The sequence below is a fragment of the Lipophrys pholis genome (assembly GCF_963383615.2).
Source record: "Lipophrys pholis genome assembly, chromosome: 17".
Classification (NCBI taxonomy): Eukaryota; Metazoa; Chordata; class Actinopteri; order Blenniiformes; family Blenniidae; genus Lipophrys; species Lipophrys pholis.
The window spans coordinates 2,311,728-2,324,784 of record NC_137643.1 but is presented as its reverse complement, the minus strand read 5'-3'; the positions used below and the strand labels follow the sequence as shown (position 1 = coordinate 2,324,784).

At 46.1% G+C, this 13,057-nt stretch overlaps 1 protein-coding gene across 1 annotated transcript in view; it reads right to left on the bottom strand.

The window, feature by feature from the left end:
* The window catches only part of LOC308122914 (exostosin-1b-like), a gene marked incomplete at its 3' end in the record, with an annotated part of 111,021 nt that extends 103,174 nt beyond the window's left edge, over nt 1–7,847 (bottom strand). The window contains exon 1 of the mRNA XM_080485082.1: nt 6,172–7,847. Within this exon, the coding sequence (XP_080341208.1) occupies nt 6,172–7,115 (944 nt within the window). The 5' untranslated portion in view covers nt 7,116–7,847. The remainder of the gene's footprint in view (nt 1–6,171) is intronic.
* Between the last annotated feature and the right edge of the window lie 5,210 nt (nt 7,848–13,057).

The following is a 13,057-nucleotide window of genomic DNA, read 5'->3' as shown; positions in this document are numbered from 1 at the left end:
GAAGGTGAACTCTGGCCCTGCACACTCGTGGAGCGGATTGTTTGGGACTATGGAGGACCTGAACGTCTCTATGTGGCGTGTCCATGATTTCTACTTTGATAAAGGGTGTGCAAGTGTCTGTGACTTGACTTCAAATCCAACCTCACTAATGTGAGAACTTCCAGCTGTTCTGGTAGACGTCAGTACAAAGCTGATATTAACTTATGGTTCGCTGGTTGGTGAGAAACAGAAGTCTGCAACATATACTAGATTCTTTTGGGGGGACGTTTTTCATAATTGTACATTAATAACTAAAAAACAACAATAAATAGCAGTTGTTAGCCGTAGGAATGAATTCCCACCACTGATAGAGGACCACGGGTGAAGCACATGGGAGAAGTGTGAGGAAGCAGAAATCGTCGGCTACAATTAAGGCAGATAAAAACCAGTCAGGACTTGCAGCCGTGACACACTGACTATGTGGCCCACATATTGCCAAGTGAGGCTCCGACGACTGGAGCTCACAACCGAGACAATGATAGAAGAGAGAGACAGAGGAGGTTGGAGGGGATTTGAGATGGATACACATCCTGATAAGATAAAATAACAAACAAGAGGTTTTATGTAGTTACGGGCTTAAATCCGTCTCTGAGACACACGCGAAATATCAAAGAGACCTAATTAAGCCGCACCGCATTCAGACTAATCATCCTCCACATCATTAACATTCTCCGTCATGAGCTCGGTACGTTATCTAAGAGCGAACAGGCAATCATGAAATATTCATGATTTATTAATCTGAGTACAGAAAAACAAACAATGGCAACCCGGAGGAGTGCGACACCCTCTCCCGCCGAACACGGGCGGAAGCAACACGACTGCGTTCGCTCCTCGTTCTGCTCTCCAGAACTCCAGCAGTCATTCAGGTGAACGCCGTTCCTCCGTGTTCCACCCAGATAAGGCGGTGGAGAGGAAGCGTCGCTGGCTTCTTTTTTTTTTTTTTATCGTCTCTTGGCCCCACGTCAGCTTCTCTCTCTCAATTTGTGGCGTCGTGTCAACAATACGTCAACCGCCACGTCGTCATCAAATATATGGAGGGAAATGGAAATGTGGCTGGGAGCCATGTCGAGCCAAACCACATCAGTGTCTCTGTGTCGGTGTGAGAAAGGGAGGGAGGGAGGGAGAGGAGGGGAGAGGAAGGAGAGAAGATGCCAGCCTTTACTTCTCTTTCTTCCTCACGCTTCTCACATCGTTTTCTCGAGTGGTGGGGGGAATTTCTGCTGATGACACAGTTGTGAAAACGACAACGCCACTCTGCTCGCTCGATGTCAGCGTCGTTGACTCCTAATGGGAACAGTCTTCTGCTTCCATCCCGCACACTCCAGTCCAACACCGGGCGGTATTATCACTCCATCTCACACCCGCTTGCTCTCCCTCCTCCTTCGCAAACACGTTTTCTTCATCTCCTCTTGACATTCGTATTCTCAAAAATCTTTCCCACCACTCCGCCGGAGTAGCCTCCGTCTCGCTTCCAGCTTTCAAGTCCCCCGGGTGACCTTGAGCGGCAGCCGCCACAGAAGGAGCTAAAGTACAAAGTCAATACGAGTCAACAAAGCTGGTTAAGTATTAAATGGGGGGATGATGACGCTGCCGTTAGCCGGCGAGAGGCTTAACAAAGAGCAAAAGAAAGAATATGCGCAGGCCGACTTTAATGGAACACTCTACAGTAATAATGATGTACTTTGAGAAATTGACTGGTGATATCAGACGAGGTTGTACTTTGATTTCTGCAGGATAATCTGCTTGCCAGGAGAAAAGAGAGCACTTACACAGTCGAGTCACTGCTGGCCTACATATGTGAAATAAATGGACCACGGTATGGAGACAAACGCTGGAGTGTGGAGAGCAGCAGCGTTACACTCTGGCTCTCAGTGTGCCGACGTGCAATAAAAAAATACCTTTACGTTAATATATTCAACTGGTTTCAGGGTTTTATCTAAGAAGCTTTATTGTGAGTCTGAATATTGTCGCATCTGCTCCACTGATGCTGTGACGCCCGATATTTCCAAATCAAAAAATATGAGTTACTCTTTTTTTTCTTTTTTTTAAATCATGATTTCATCACAAAAATTTAATAAATAAGAGTGAAGGCATGCTGGGAAAAGATACCAAAATAAAGTCTCGCAGAAACACTAAAAACGATGTAGTTAGTATAGACGGCCACCAGTTGGCGCTGTTATTTGTATTTGTTATAAAACCACACACACACGTGCTGCAGAGAACAACACACATGAACAATGGGAGAACACAGACATTCTGGGGGACAGACCACCAAGTTGGACTGTTATTACGGTGACTGTCAAAATAAAACTACTAAGTCCCGGGAGAATATGGAGTAACGACACTCTGGCTGTGGTGCGCAGGCACAGTAGCATCGTTTTCCAAAAGTTCCACCCTTGGAGCCTTTTTTCAAAATGTTCTCCGCTTTCACTCCGAATTATTGTGGCTCACACGAGGCCAAAGTCGACGTTACGATGCTGAACCGCAGTGGAAATCGTTCGTCACTTCAAGAGTGCAACTATGCAAAGAAGTCATATTTTAGTTGGGTATTTAATAAAAAAAAAAAGTGTATTAAAGTGCATACTTTCATAAATAATAAATATTCAATAACACCAAATTAGTTACAAGTCTCCCTATTAAAGTTAAATCACTTCAATTCTGCAGACTGCAGTTCAAAAGACACCAGGCTGTTTATTCTCCAACATGAAGTGAAAAAGCTCCATTAGGACGAGTGCAGCACATCCAGAACTGAATTCAGTGAAGTATTTATATCTCTCTACGGCGCTGTCACACTACGGAAACGGCCTGGACTCTGCATGATCAGTATGTGCAGCTTGAGCAAAGATGTCACAGTTTCTGAAGGACAGCGTCACTTAAAGCCACGCTCTCAGCGTGTCACCGACAGTGTTCAACTGGGGTTGCTTCCAATTAATATTCACACATATGACTATATGCTTGAACCTCTGGAGACTCTCCAAGGCAAAAAAAAAAAAAAGAAAGGAAAAGTTAAAAGTTAAAAGTTTTCACATCCAAGATCAAAAAGTGGATTAAAATTTCTTCCATCCAAAGAATTTGAGAAAATAAAAGAGGCTCCGTAACAACAAGGCATAGCATTACTGCTAAATTGCACCCAACATGAAATTCTTCAATTGCCGAGCCCGTAATAGCCTTTCACCGTCCTCTCCCTGGATTATTGTCAGCAGCCATGAAAACTCAGTGGATAATGTAGCTGTGAATAGGTCCTTTCATCAGCGCTTGGCCATGGAAGTGGACCAGAGTGACTCCAATTCAAAGCCAGTGCAGCTAAGAAAATCAATTGAATAAATGTGCGGAGTGCGGTGGGTGTGTGTGTGTGTGTGTGTGTGTGTGTGTGTGTGTGTGTGTGTGTGTGTGTGTGTGTGTGTGTGTGTGTGTGTGTGTGGAGCGTGTGGGTGGGAAGCCTCTCCAGGTGCCTTCATGCAGGCTCCCAGTCTGCCCTCCTGCCGCATTCCGTTGTCCAGCAGCATTCCTCCAGGGGTCAAAGGTCAGGAGAGGGGAGGTGAGCGTGGAAGCAGCACCAGCCGCGGCGGTGTGTGTGTGTGTGTGTGTACAGTACGAGTGTGTGGGTGTGTGAACTTGCTCTCAGTCGGCGGAGGTGCAATGACTGGAAGCAAGTGAAGCGCAGCACCGTTGGCCTGTGTTTCATCCCTTCTCTTGGTTTTCAGCGTCAGCCTGATTCACACGACGATGCTTCTAGTCAAAACGGAGCATTTTTGTTTCAGAAAAGTTTCACGTTGACACGGCAACGTTTTGTAAACGATGTCGTTTTCATGCCACTAGTGGGTGCTGCTCCGTTGTCGTGTCATCAGACCCCCCCCCAACCAAAGTCTTCCCTTTTCCACTCGAAACCCTGGTGTTGTGAACGGGGCCTGAGCGTCCAGAGAGCCTCCAGGTGTGTAACGTTGCGCCGTGCAGCAGCCGCCCGGCCTGCAGCGGCTGCTCTCTTCTGCAGCCGCCACCAGCTGCTCTGACTCGTGTGTGCATTCCTGAGTCTGCAGCACAGCGTCGCCGCGAGGCACCGCCTGTCCGCCCTCAGCCTCTGGAAACGCAGCGCCAGCCAGTTGGCTGCATACACACTCCTCTATCTACCAGAGCGATGTCTGAGGCTTTTCAAAGGGCTTTAGGTTAGATTAAAAAGGAGGCATCAGTTTGATTAAATTTAAACAGCCTGCTAAATCATAACAGAAAGAAATGTTTTAAATATATTAGCTGTGCCGCGTTGCCAAATCCATAAGTGGGCTAGCAATCTGAGCACAGGGTATAACCCACAGAAATCAATTAGAAAAAAAAAAATGTAATCTGGTTCACAAAGAAATATACAATCACTGAGACGCTCCATGTGGCGGCCAAAAGCAAACTGCGAAGCAAAACTCTGTAAAAGTGTTTTGTGAAAGTAAAATTGAATCTATTGAATCTGAGTAGGGACAGAAATCAAATCCAGCACTGATGCTGGAAATGAAATGACTAACAGGCAGCAGAATCGATCGAAATAAATCAACTGTGAAACACAGTACAGTGGAAAGAGTGGGCACCTCGGGCTCCGATTTCCCTGAACCACGGCCATCAGTGGGATCAATCGTCTGATTATGGGAGCGAGATGTTCCAGAGACGGAGCCACCTCTGGAGGAAACCAGGCCCGGTCCGATGGGAAACGGAGCCACGGGGGCAGCGGAGGTGGGCCGCGCAGAGACGCCTGGAATGTCAGATAATGGATGGCATATCTCTCCAGGTGACATCGAGCCCAAGGCATCCCGGGAGATGGGGAGGAGTGTTGGGGGGGGGGGGGGGGGGGGGGGGGGGGGGGGTGACGAATGGATAGGCAAGTGCATGCTTGTGAAGTTTTGTTGGAGTTCCCTTTATTGCATTAGACATGTGAAGAGCTGGAGGTTCTCGAGTTCACTTCAAGTTCAAGCAAAGTCACTTCCATGTTTGTTTAAAGGACTTACTGCGTTTTTTTTTTCCCCCCAAAGCTTGTTTCTTTCTGGCTGATCGAATGGAAACATGTTCACTTTCCACATGTTGCCCACCTCCGTTTCAGCCTCCGCTGTTATTACAATCCTCCAGCTCATCCAGGCTTTACAAACACTCCAATCCACAGGTCCATAAATGCAGAGTTCACTACGTAATCCAACTATAAGAAGCTGACAAGTTCGCCCTCCATATTTAAACATGCCAAGCCCTCAAGTACAGCCCTGATCCCGAGGGGGAGTCATTCATTACCACCTTGACACAACAGAGACCTCCAAGATTAGAGGCAATCAACTGTCCCTGGGGGCTAAATGGGAAAGATGACACTAACTCTTGGAAATTAAAGTAGTAATCAACCCATTATGACTGATTTACATGCACTCATTTGACTCATAATTCAGCCCAACATGTAACCCAGGGTGGAAGTTAAAACTGCACAGCGTGCGTCTTCCTGTACAGAAACTGAGTCACTTCAACACTGGACATAATTCTGGGGCAGGAACTCCCACGGTTGACTTTCACTTAATTTGCACTACCTAAAAAGTGCAAATCAAACGCGGTCATGCACATCCTTGTAAAAGGCTGATGGTGGAGGGAGAGGGGGGGGGGGGGGGGGGGGGGGGGAATTCCTCCATCTGAAGAAAGGACTGAGGGAATGTCCAGGGAGTGAACAACCTGGCCCGGGAGAGTGAGTGGAGGAGGAAAACACTCAGACTGTGAGACATAACAGGGCTTCTAAACTGGAGCATGCAGAGAGGGAGAGCAGGGAGGTTTACAGTCCCTGGCAGGTCAGAGTTCCAGTCATAAGAGTTCAGCATCTTAGTGAGAATCATTAATCAGAAGTTCAAAACGAGGACAGTCACCATCATGGATCATGTTACGCAGAAAGAGGAAGTTCACGTGTGATGATCTAATAAAAATAAAACAATTAAAAGAACTCACTCTCAGTCAGAGGGGAGAGTGGAGGTGAACCTGAAAGGCGCAGCAGTGAAAACACGCGTGAGTGCGGACTGAGCGGTGCGCGGGGCGCGCGCCTTGGATGACAGCTGCGCGCACCGACTCCGTGCGTAAAAGTGGGGATCAAACGGCTTTCTTTCAACACCAGAGGCAATAAGTCAGACTTACTTGTCATACTCCGCGTTGTCCTTGTCGCAGCGCGCGTCCTTGTGCTTCTCCCAGTCTCTGCCGTGCCTGCAGGTGGTGAGCAGCACCACGTCCTCGCCGTTGTGGACGTGATATAAGGCATTCCTAGTGTCCGAACCGATACCGGTCAGGTAGCGCTTCCCCTTGAACACCAGCAGGTATTTTCTAAAAGGCGGGATGGTGTTGTACTTGAGATACCCCCTCTCCCCTCCGGTGATGGGGTGATCCCTGGAGAAGAGGGGGAGGGACACATCGAAGTTGGGTCTGAAGTTGTCTATACAAACACTGGCTTTGGCCAACATGGCCTGGCCGATGTCGAAGCCCAGTTCTTCCGTGTACTCCGGCCACGTCCCCGAGTACAGGTTAAATATGAGGTGGTTCCTGCCGTCGTTCCACAGAGGCAGGCTCTGGATCTTCGCCTTCAGGTTGTGGACGTACTGCGGGGACAGCTGGTCCCGGTCCAGAGTGTCCAAGCTCAGGACGAACAGACACGCCTGTCCGGGGTCCGAGGTGTAGTACCTGGACCGCTCGATGATGGATAAAATACTCAGGTAGGTCTCTGAGATCTTTTCCCCCTTCTGCTGGGGGTAAACATAAACTTTGAATCCGTTCTTTCGACACGGAGAAAAGTCAAAGCAGGACTCCATGCGACACCTCTTGCCTTTGTAAACACTGGTGCTGACATCCTTCCTCTGCCGCGGAGATATGTGCAGGTTGTACTCCTCGGTGTCCTTCTGGTCCCATGGCTGGAAGAGGTGTAACGGGTCGGAGTAGTGAGGCCAGGACTGGTCCAGCCGGGACCCGTGTCTGCCCAGGTCATGCCGGCTCCTGCTCACTGCTGGAAGTTCAACTCCTCCGAGGTAGGCGAGCAGCACCACGCAGCAGCCGGCGGACAGCAGGATCAGGTAGCGTTTTTTGGCCTGCATGTGTCCTGGGAACAGGGGCGACTCGTTCAGGAATCAGAAAGGTAAAGTGGCCCGAAGTGAGGCTGTCACTGACCCCGGCTCCACCGCTCCATCCTCCGGCTGCCTCCGATGATCCCCAACCCCCCTTCTGCGTAATCGGTTCCCAAAACCAGCAATTGATCCAGTGCATGTGGGCGATGTTTTTTTTAGGAGTAGTGTCCGTTTGTCCCTCTTGTGCAGAGTTTCACCATGTCGCACGACGCCCACGCCGGGGCTCGGGAGCGCGTCCGGGGACCGGCGGGGTGCGGATCAGCCGCTGCGGCTCTTCTGCCCTGCGCGTCTCCGCAGCCGCATCCGGGCTGGGAAAACTGTCCGGGAACTCTCTCTCCTCCCGGGGGTCCCCGTGGCTCTCCCAGGCGTGGAGGGAGGCTGCGAGCCGGCTGTGGATGAACAAACTCGGTAACGTCGCTGCGCGCACCGCGCTCCGATCCTAACGGCTCCCCGGGGCTCGTTCCTTCCTCTGCCCGCGTCTCTTCTCCCACAAACCGGGGGACGCGTCTCAGCGGTACAACTGTAACCTGACGAATCCCTGCATTTCTCTGATTTATCACAAGCTCCGAACGCACTCCGGGATCACAAAGCTCCTCCGCGGAGAGACTCCGAGTTCCCCGCTGGACTCGCGCACACTGAGAGCGCAGCGCACGAAACGCTCAGCAAACGGGATTCCTTGATCCGAGTGTCCAATTACCGAGTGCTCAGTTGTTCCGATTGTTAGTCGGTAACATTCCAATCCCGACACGACGGCAGCTGACGTGACGTCCCATCCAGGCGCAGCGAGCGCGCTGATTGGCCCGCGCACCGCGGCGGAAGGGGCGGGACTTAGCGCCATGCACCCATTCATAACCAGAGTCCTCCGCATGTGCAAATTATCTGATTGTAAACCAGAGAGGATGTTTGGAGGCGAGCCAGGGAGCACACGGGTTGTTCAGGCTCATACATCCCTGACAAGGTGTGTGTGTGTGTGTGTGTGTGTGTGTGTGTGTGTGTGTGTGTGTGTGTGTGTCGTGGGGTCCTCACACGTATTATTATCATCATCATCATTATTATTATTATTATTATTATTATTATTATTATTATTATTATTATTATTATTATTATTATTATTATTATCAAACCGTAACCGAGATGTCGAACCCAAAATACAGATATATACAAAAAAGAAAAAAAACTCAATTCAAGACTCGATTAGAACAGAGCAGAATAGCCTCATTGTGATCACACATGGGGCATGACAAACATATAAATAGCTGCTTCTGGATGGTGCATTGATAACAAGCTAGATTAAAAACAATAAGAAATAAAAAGCAATGTATATAGAAAGCAAGACTATATCAAATATTACACACTTATACAGTGAAAGGCAAAATATATACAGTACAGTGTGGAAGCTAATACAATCAAATAGAATATCTATATGAACCACTTGTAAATAATCTATATCCAGGTGGACGCAGCCCTTTCTGGACATATATACTACAAATGTCTGTAAAGGGATAAGAAGAAGTAAAACTCCTCCTCCTCCTTAAAGGAGCCAGAAAAAACACAGTTAGAAGAAGCCTTGTGTTGGAGCTTGAATGCAGTTTCTCATTTATTTCCTCTCGCCCTCTTTTTTTATTGAAGAATATTTTATGGAATTATGAGAAGATGAAACCAAACTGTGCACGAGAGGAAAGAAAGAAGCCCAATGGGCTCATATGAAATCCTGCCCATCAGTAAACATTCCCTTAAAGGGAAAATAAACTAACAAAGGAGTTAATAGAAACAGTCACAACATATCAAGATTATATTTCTACTATTTATCGGCTCGTCATTTTCTGAAAATGAGATATCTGGTGCTTTAATTTGTAGGAGTCAAGGCTGGTTGTCTGCCCACTTTAGTTCAGTCAATAGAACAGAACAAAAATACTTTATTACTCCCAGAGGGAAAATCTGAGTTATTGTTGAATATTTAAAGATATGTTTGAAATGAGGTAATCAGGAAATTTTGGCCTCGGGGCATTTTCCAATCAGACCCTCATTAAAACGACTGAAGAGCTCTGAGCTCCTGTTACAACCGCTTCAGTTATATTCAGTTACACATACTGCTGTTAAAGTAAGTTAAATCTCAGTGTTACTAGTGATTAGTTACTTTTTAGACTTTCTGTTTACCTGTAATGAATCTGTAAACATCTCATATCAGAAAAGTCACTTTCAAGGTTTTTTTTTAATGAATGAGTTCTTTTCATTGCGACTGTGGGACTATTTTATTTCATAGTTCCACAAACACTGAAGATGGAACCCGGTGATCCTCACGTTACCGTCATTAACCAGCCCGTTCTTTTGTACTTTGTACCTGAGGATCAGTAAACTAAAAACACTATCAATAAAAGTACTTTTTCTTTTTTTTTTTTTTTTTTTTTTAAATTCTTTTCAAGTCTGTAATTTTACTCTGTCATGTACAATTTAAGTGTGTAACGGCTTTTAAAATAAGTAAATCCCCTTTTAATACACCAATAGTCAAACCTTGTATGTTTCCAGCCGATAAGTTAATTTGAGAAAACCCTCTTTCATACCTACGTTTGTTTACCATCATCCTTTTTTATCGACTTAATGCTTTTCTTCTGGACGGATGTGTTTTAAATGAGGTCAATTAAATCTAATGTGGCTGAAAAGTGACTTACACTGAAAATAAAACCCAGTTTTGTCTTTCTTTCTTTCTTTCATTCCGTCTCCTGCGTGTCTTGCAGCCGAAAACAAAGCGGTCAGTTGTGTTTCTCCAGGATGTGCAACATGTTTTCTTTCTGTTCCTAATCACCGGCTCCGCTCGTGGGTTTGTTGTGAGGCGGGTTCGCATGGAAACTTGAAATCACTAACCCACAGAACCAGACAGCGTGAAGAAAATCAAAAGCCATAAAGTCAGATAAGCCCCATGCAATGGGCCTGTAACATGTTGTAACACTGATATCACCCAAAAAAAAAAAAAAAAAAAAACCCCAACATCTGCCTCGATGAATGATCTCATTGTTAATTTGTCCCAAGCCGTTTTAATGAGAAGAAGTTGCTGGAAGTGGAGTTTTCTCTCCCCCGACTAACAAACCAAAGTGACACAGCGGAGAGGCGACCCGCACGACAAAGAAATTAATAGCGGAGGAGTGGTTCTCGCTGAGTGTCACCATGCCTCATAAGCCCGCATAATCCTCCCGACTGCCATTTGGTGGCACAACACTCGGGCTGGGTGAAGAGGCCATCCTCGTTTTTTATCGGCCAATTAGCTGAGAAGAGGGGGACTAATTAGTCGGGCTGGCTGGGAGGCAGGCCAGGATCCCGCGGCTGGCCAGCGCTCATCGTCAGAATATGGCGGTGATGAAGAGGACTGGGTGCTGTTCCAGAGGACTGCTCCTGTCTGTGCGGTTGTCCTGCTTAATCCAAAGTTAAGTACTCGACACGGGGAGGTTTGGTTGGCTGCCTGCAGGAAAATGAGTTTCCTGTTTTATCTGTTCGTGGCCATTTTTCATCCCGTACAACAACAACGGTTCCTTCTTGGAGGAGAGGAGGGCAAATTACTCACATCCTTCACCTGAGTGGGAATACAGACGCTTTTGTAAAAATCAAAGTACCAATTTCGCTTCTTTTCCGAGGCAAGAGGAGAAAACTAAATGTCCTCAAGTGCAAAAGTAAAAAGTGAGGCAGGTCAAATCTAAGAGGTTGTGGGAGGATCATACACACACAAACACACATTAAGCCATCCATCCATCCATCCATCCATCTATCCATCCATCCATCCATCCATCCACCCACCCATCCATCCATCCATCCATCCATCCATCCCTATTTGAGCCAATCTGGGGCCACTAGTTAACTTGAAAAATGTCAGTTTTTGAGCTGTGGGAGAAAATAGGAGTACCTGGAAATAAAACATATATATGCACAGGTGTAGAGCACGCAATCCCCACACAGAAGAGTCTCGCATTCAAACCTGCAACCCTTCTCGCTATGAGGCGAGCGCGTGAACCGCGACTCCACCGTACAGCCACATACTGTGTTTGTCGGTGAGCATACACCCGCTTTCACACGTCGCGCAAACGATATTTCAACTTGTATAGTAGTGTTTCACTTTGTGGTATCCAAGGGTTTCACACTTTATGTCACTATTCTTCCTGCTTGTTTGAGTGACTCAACACACCATCTTATGGTGAAAACTTGTACTGCGAGATTAAATGGGAAGGGAATATTTGGAAACTCTGACTTTTGCATCAAAACTAGAATCAAATCACACATTTTTCTTTGAGAGGAAATCAGGAGTGTTCTTTGCTCATTATTTTAGATTAAGATAATTTGCATTAAAAGTTAAAGTTATCCCCTTCTGCAGCATCACTAGGATAAAATGTTTTAATCCTTTTATCGTGAGTCTAAATGGTCTTCATAGAGGTTAAAACAAGAAAAAAGCCAGTTTGAAGAATGCCAGGAAAAGAAAGTACACAGATACTTCAAAAATCTACTTAAGCACAGTGATGAAGTACAAATACTTGTCACATTTTTCTTGGAAGGAAAGCTTAGAGCTGCCCAACTCGTACACTCACACCGCCTCTGTTTACGCCTGAGGGGTCTTTTCTCTTAATTGCTTGAAACTCTAATGGGAATACACTCTAGATGCTAAATTACAGTAAAACCCAGGATTATGTTAACCATAAAAGATTATGGAATTTCTCTTGAAAATATTTGTAATTTAGAATTTGTCCCGTGTCCTGAATTCGGCGGTCTTCTCAACTACAGGTGGGAAACAAAGACAGGCTGGAGCTGTGTGAAGCGCTGCACCATCAAAGGCGGCGCATGCAATCACTTTATCCCCCCGATCCCGCTGGTTTGGAACATTTTGTGGCTGTGTGGTCTCGGCGCGATGGCGAGGAAGCCCGGGAGTCGTTCCAGTGAGCGTTGCCACACTCCACTCCTTCGTGTGTGTGTGTGCGTGCGTGTGTGTGTGTGTGTGTGTGTGTGTGCATGTGTGTGTAATCTTCTAATATTCCCACCACAGGAAAATTCCCCTCCTCAGTCACACTTTGCTCTCAGTCCTTCACAGCACTGTTTGAGCTCTGTGATACGGGGAGATGAGAAAACCCAGCCAGCTGTGAAACCTTAAAAAGCTGGACCAAGTAACATTGTTATGTAAAACACCCGACTTTCTTTTTTTTATTTTTTTGGCTGACAAAAGGAAAATATCTGGTTTGAAATAAAGAAGAGTATTCTTATGTTGTAGATTTTCCCTTCTGTCAAACTGAAACCTGGATTTCAAAAAGCAGAAGTGGCAAGTGTGTGTACCTTTTCAGTTATTTGAGTATATATGTCTGATTACTTTTTAATTCTCCTCACATGAGAAGACTATTATCTGTACTTTCCCCGATTCAAATTCATAAAACTGTCTTGTTCTTTTGTTTTAACCTCCTTGAACACGATTCAGAATGCCAGTAAAAGGATAAAAAGCAGATTCACTTTGAAATAATGAGCCAAATGAAACAAGACAGTCCCGATGTCACTTTGAAATAGTCTTGTGTTATGCTGCGAGTACATATATCTAATAAAGTAGCTTATATAGTCTTGCAGTACAAGTTTGTAACACAAGATGGTGTTGTGAGTGACTCGTAGAGGCAGCAGGAGGAACAGCCACAACAATGTAAGAAGTAATCTACATGGTAAAAAAAAAAAAAAGTACAACTGCAGGTTTGCCCAGTGGTGCAAATCTGAACTCCTGCAACTATCGTAAACAAAACTTCAAAAACTACGAAATGCGAAATGCAGGCGTTAAAGTGACTCAACGCTGCCGCCTGTTGTATGACAGAGGCATGACAGATGTCACACAGTTCTCCTTTAAGAGGCATAAAAGAAAAGTTGTTTACAACGTGTGATCGACTGTTGTGTTTTCAATGTTA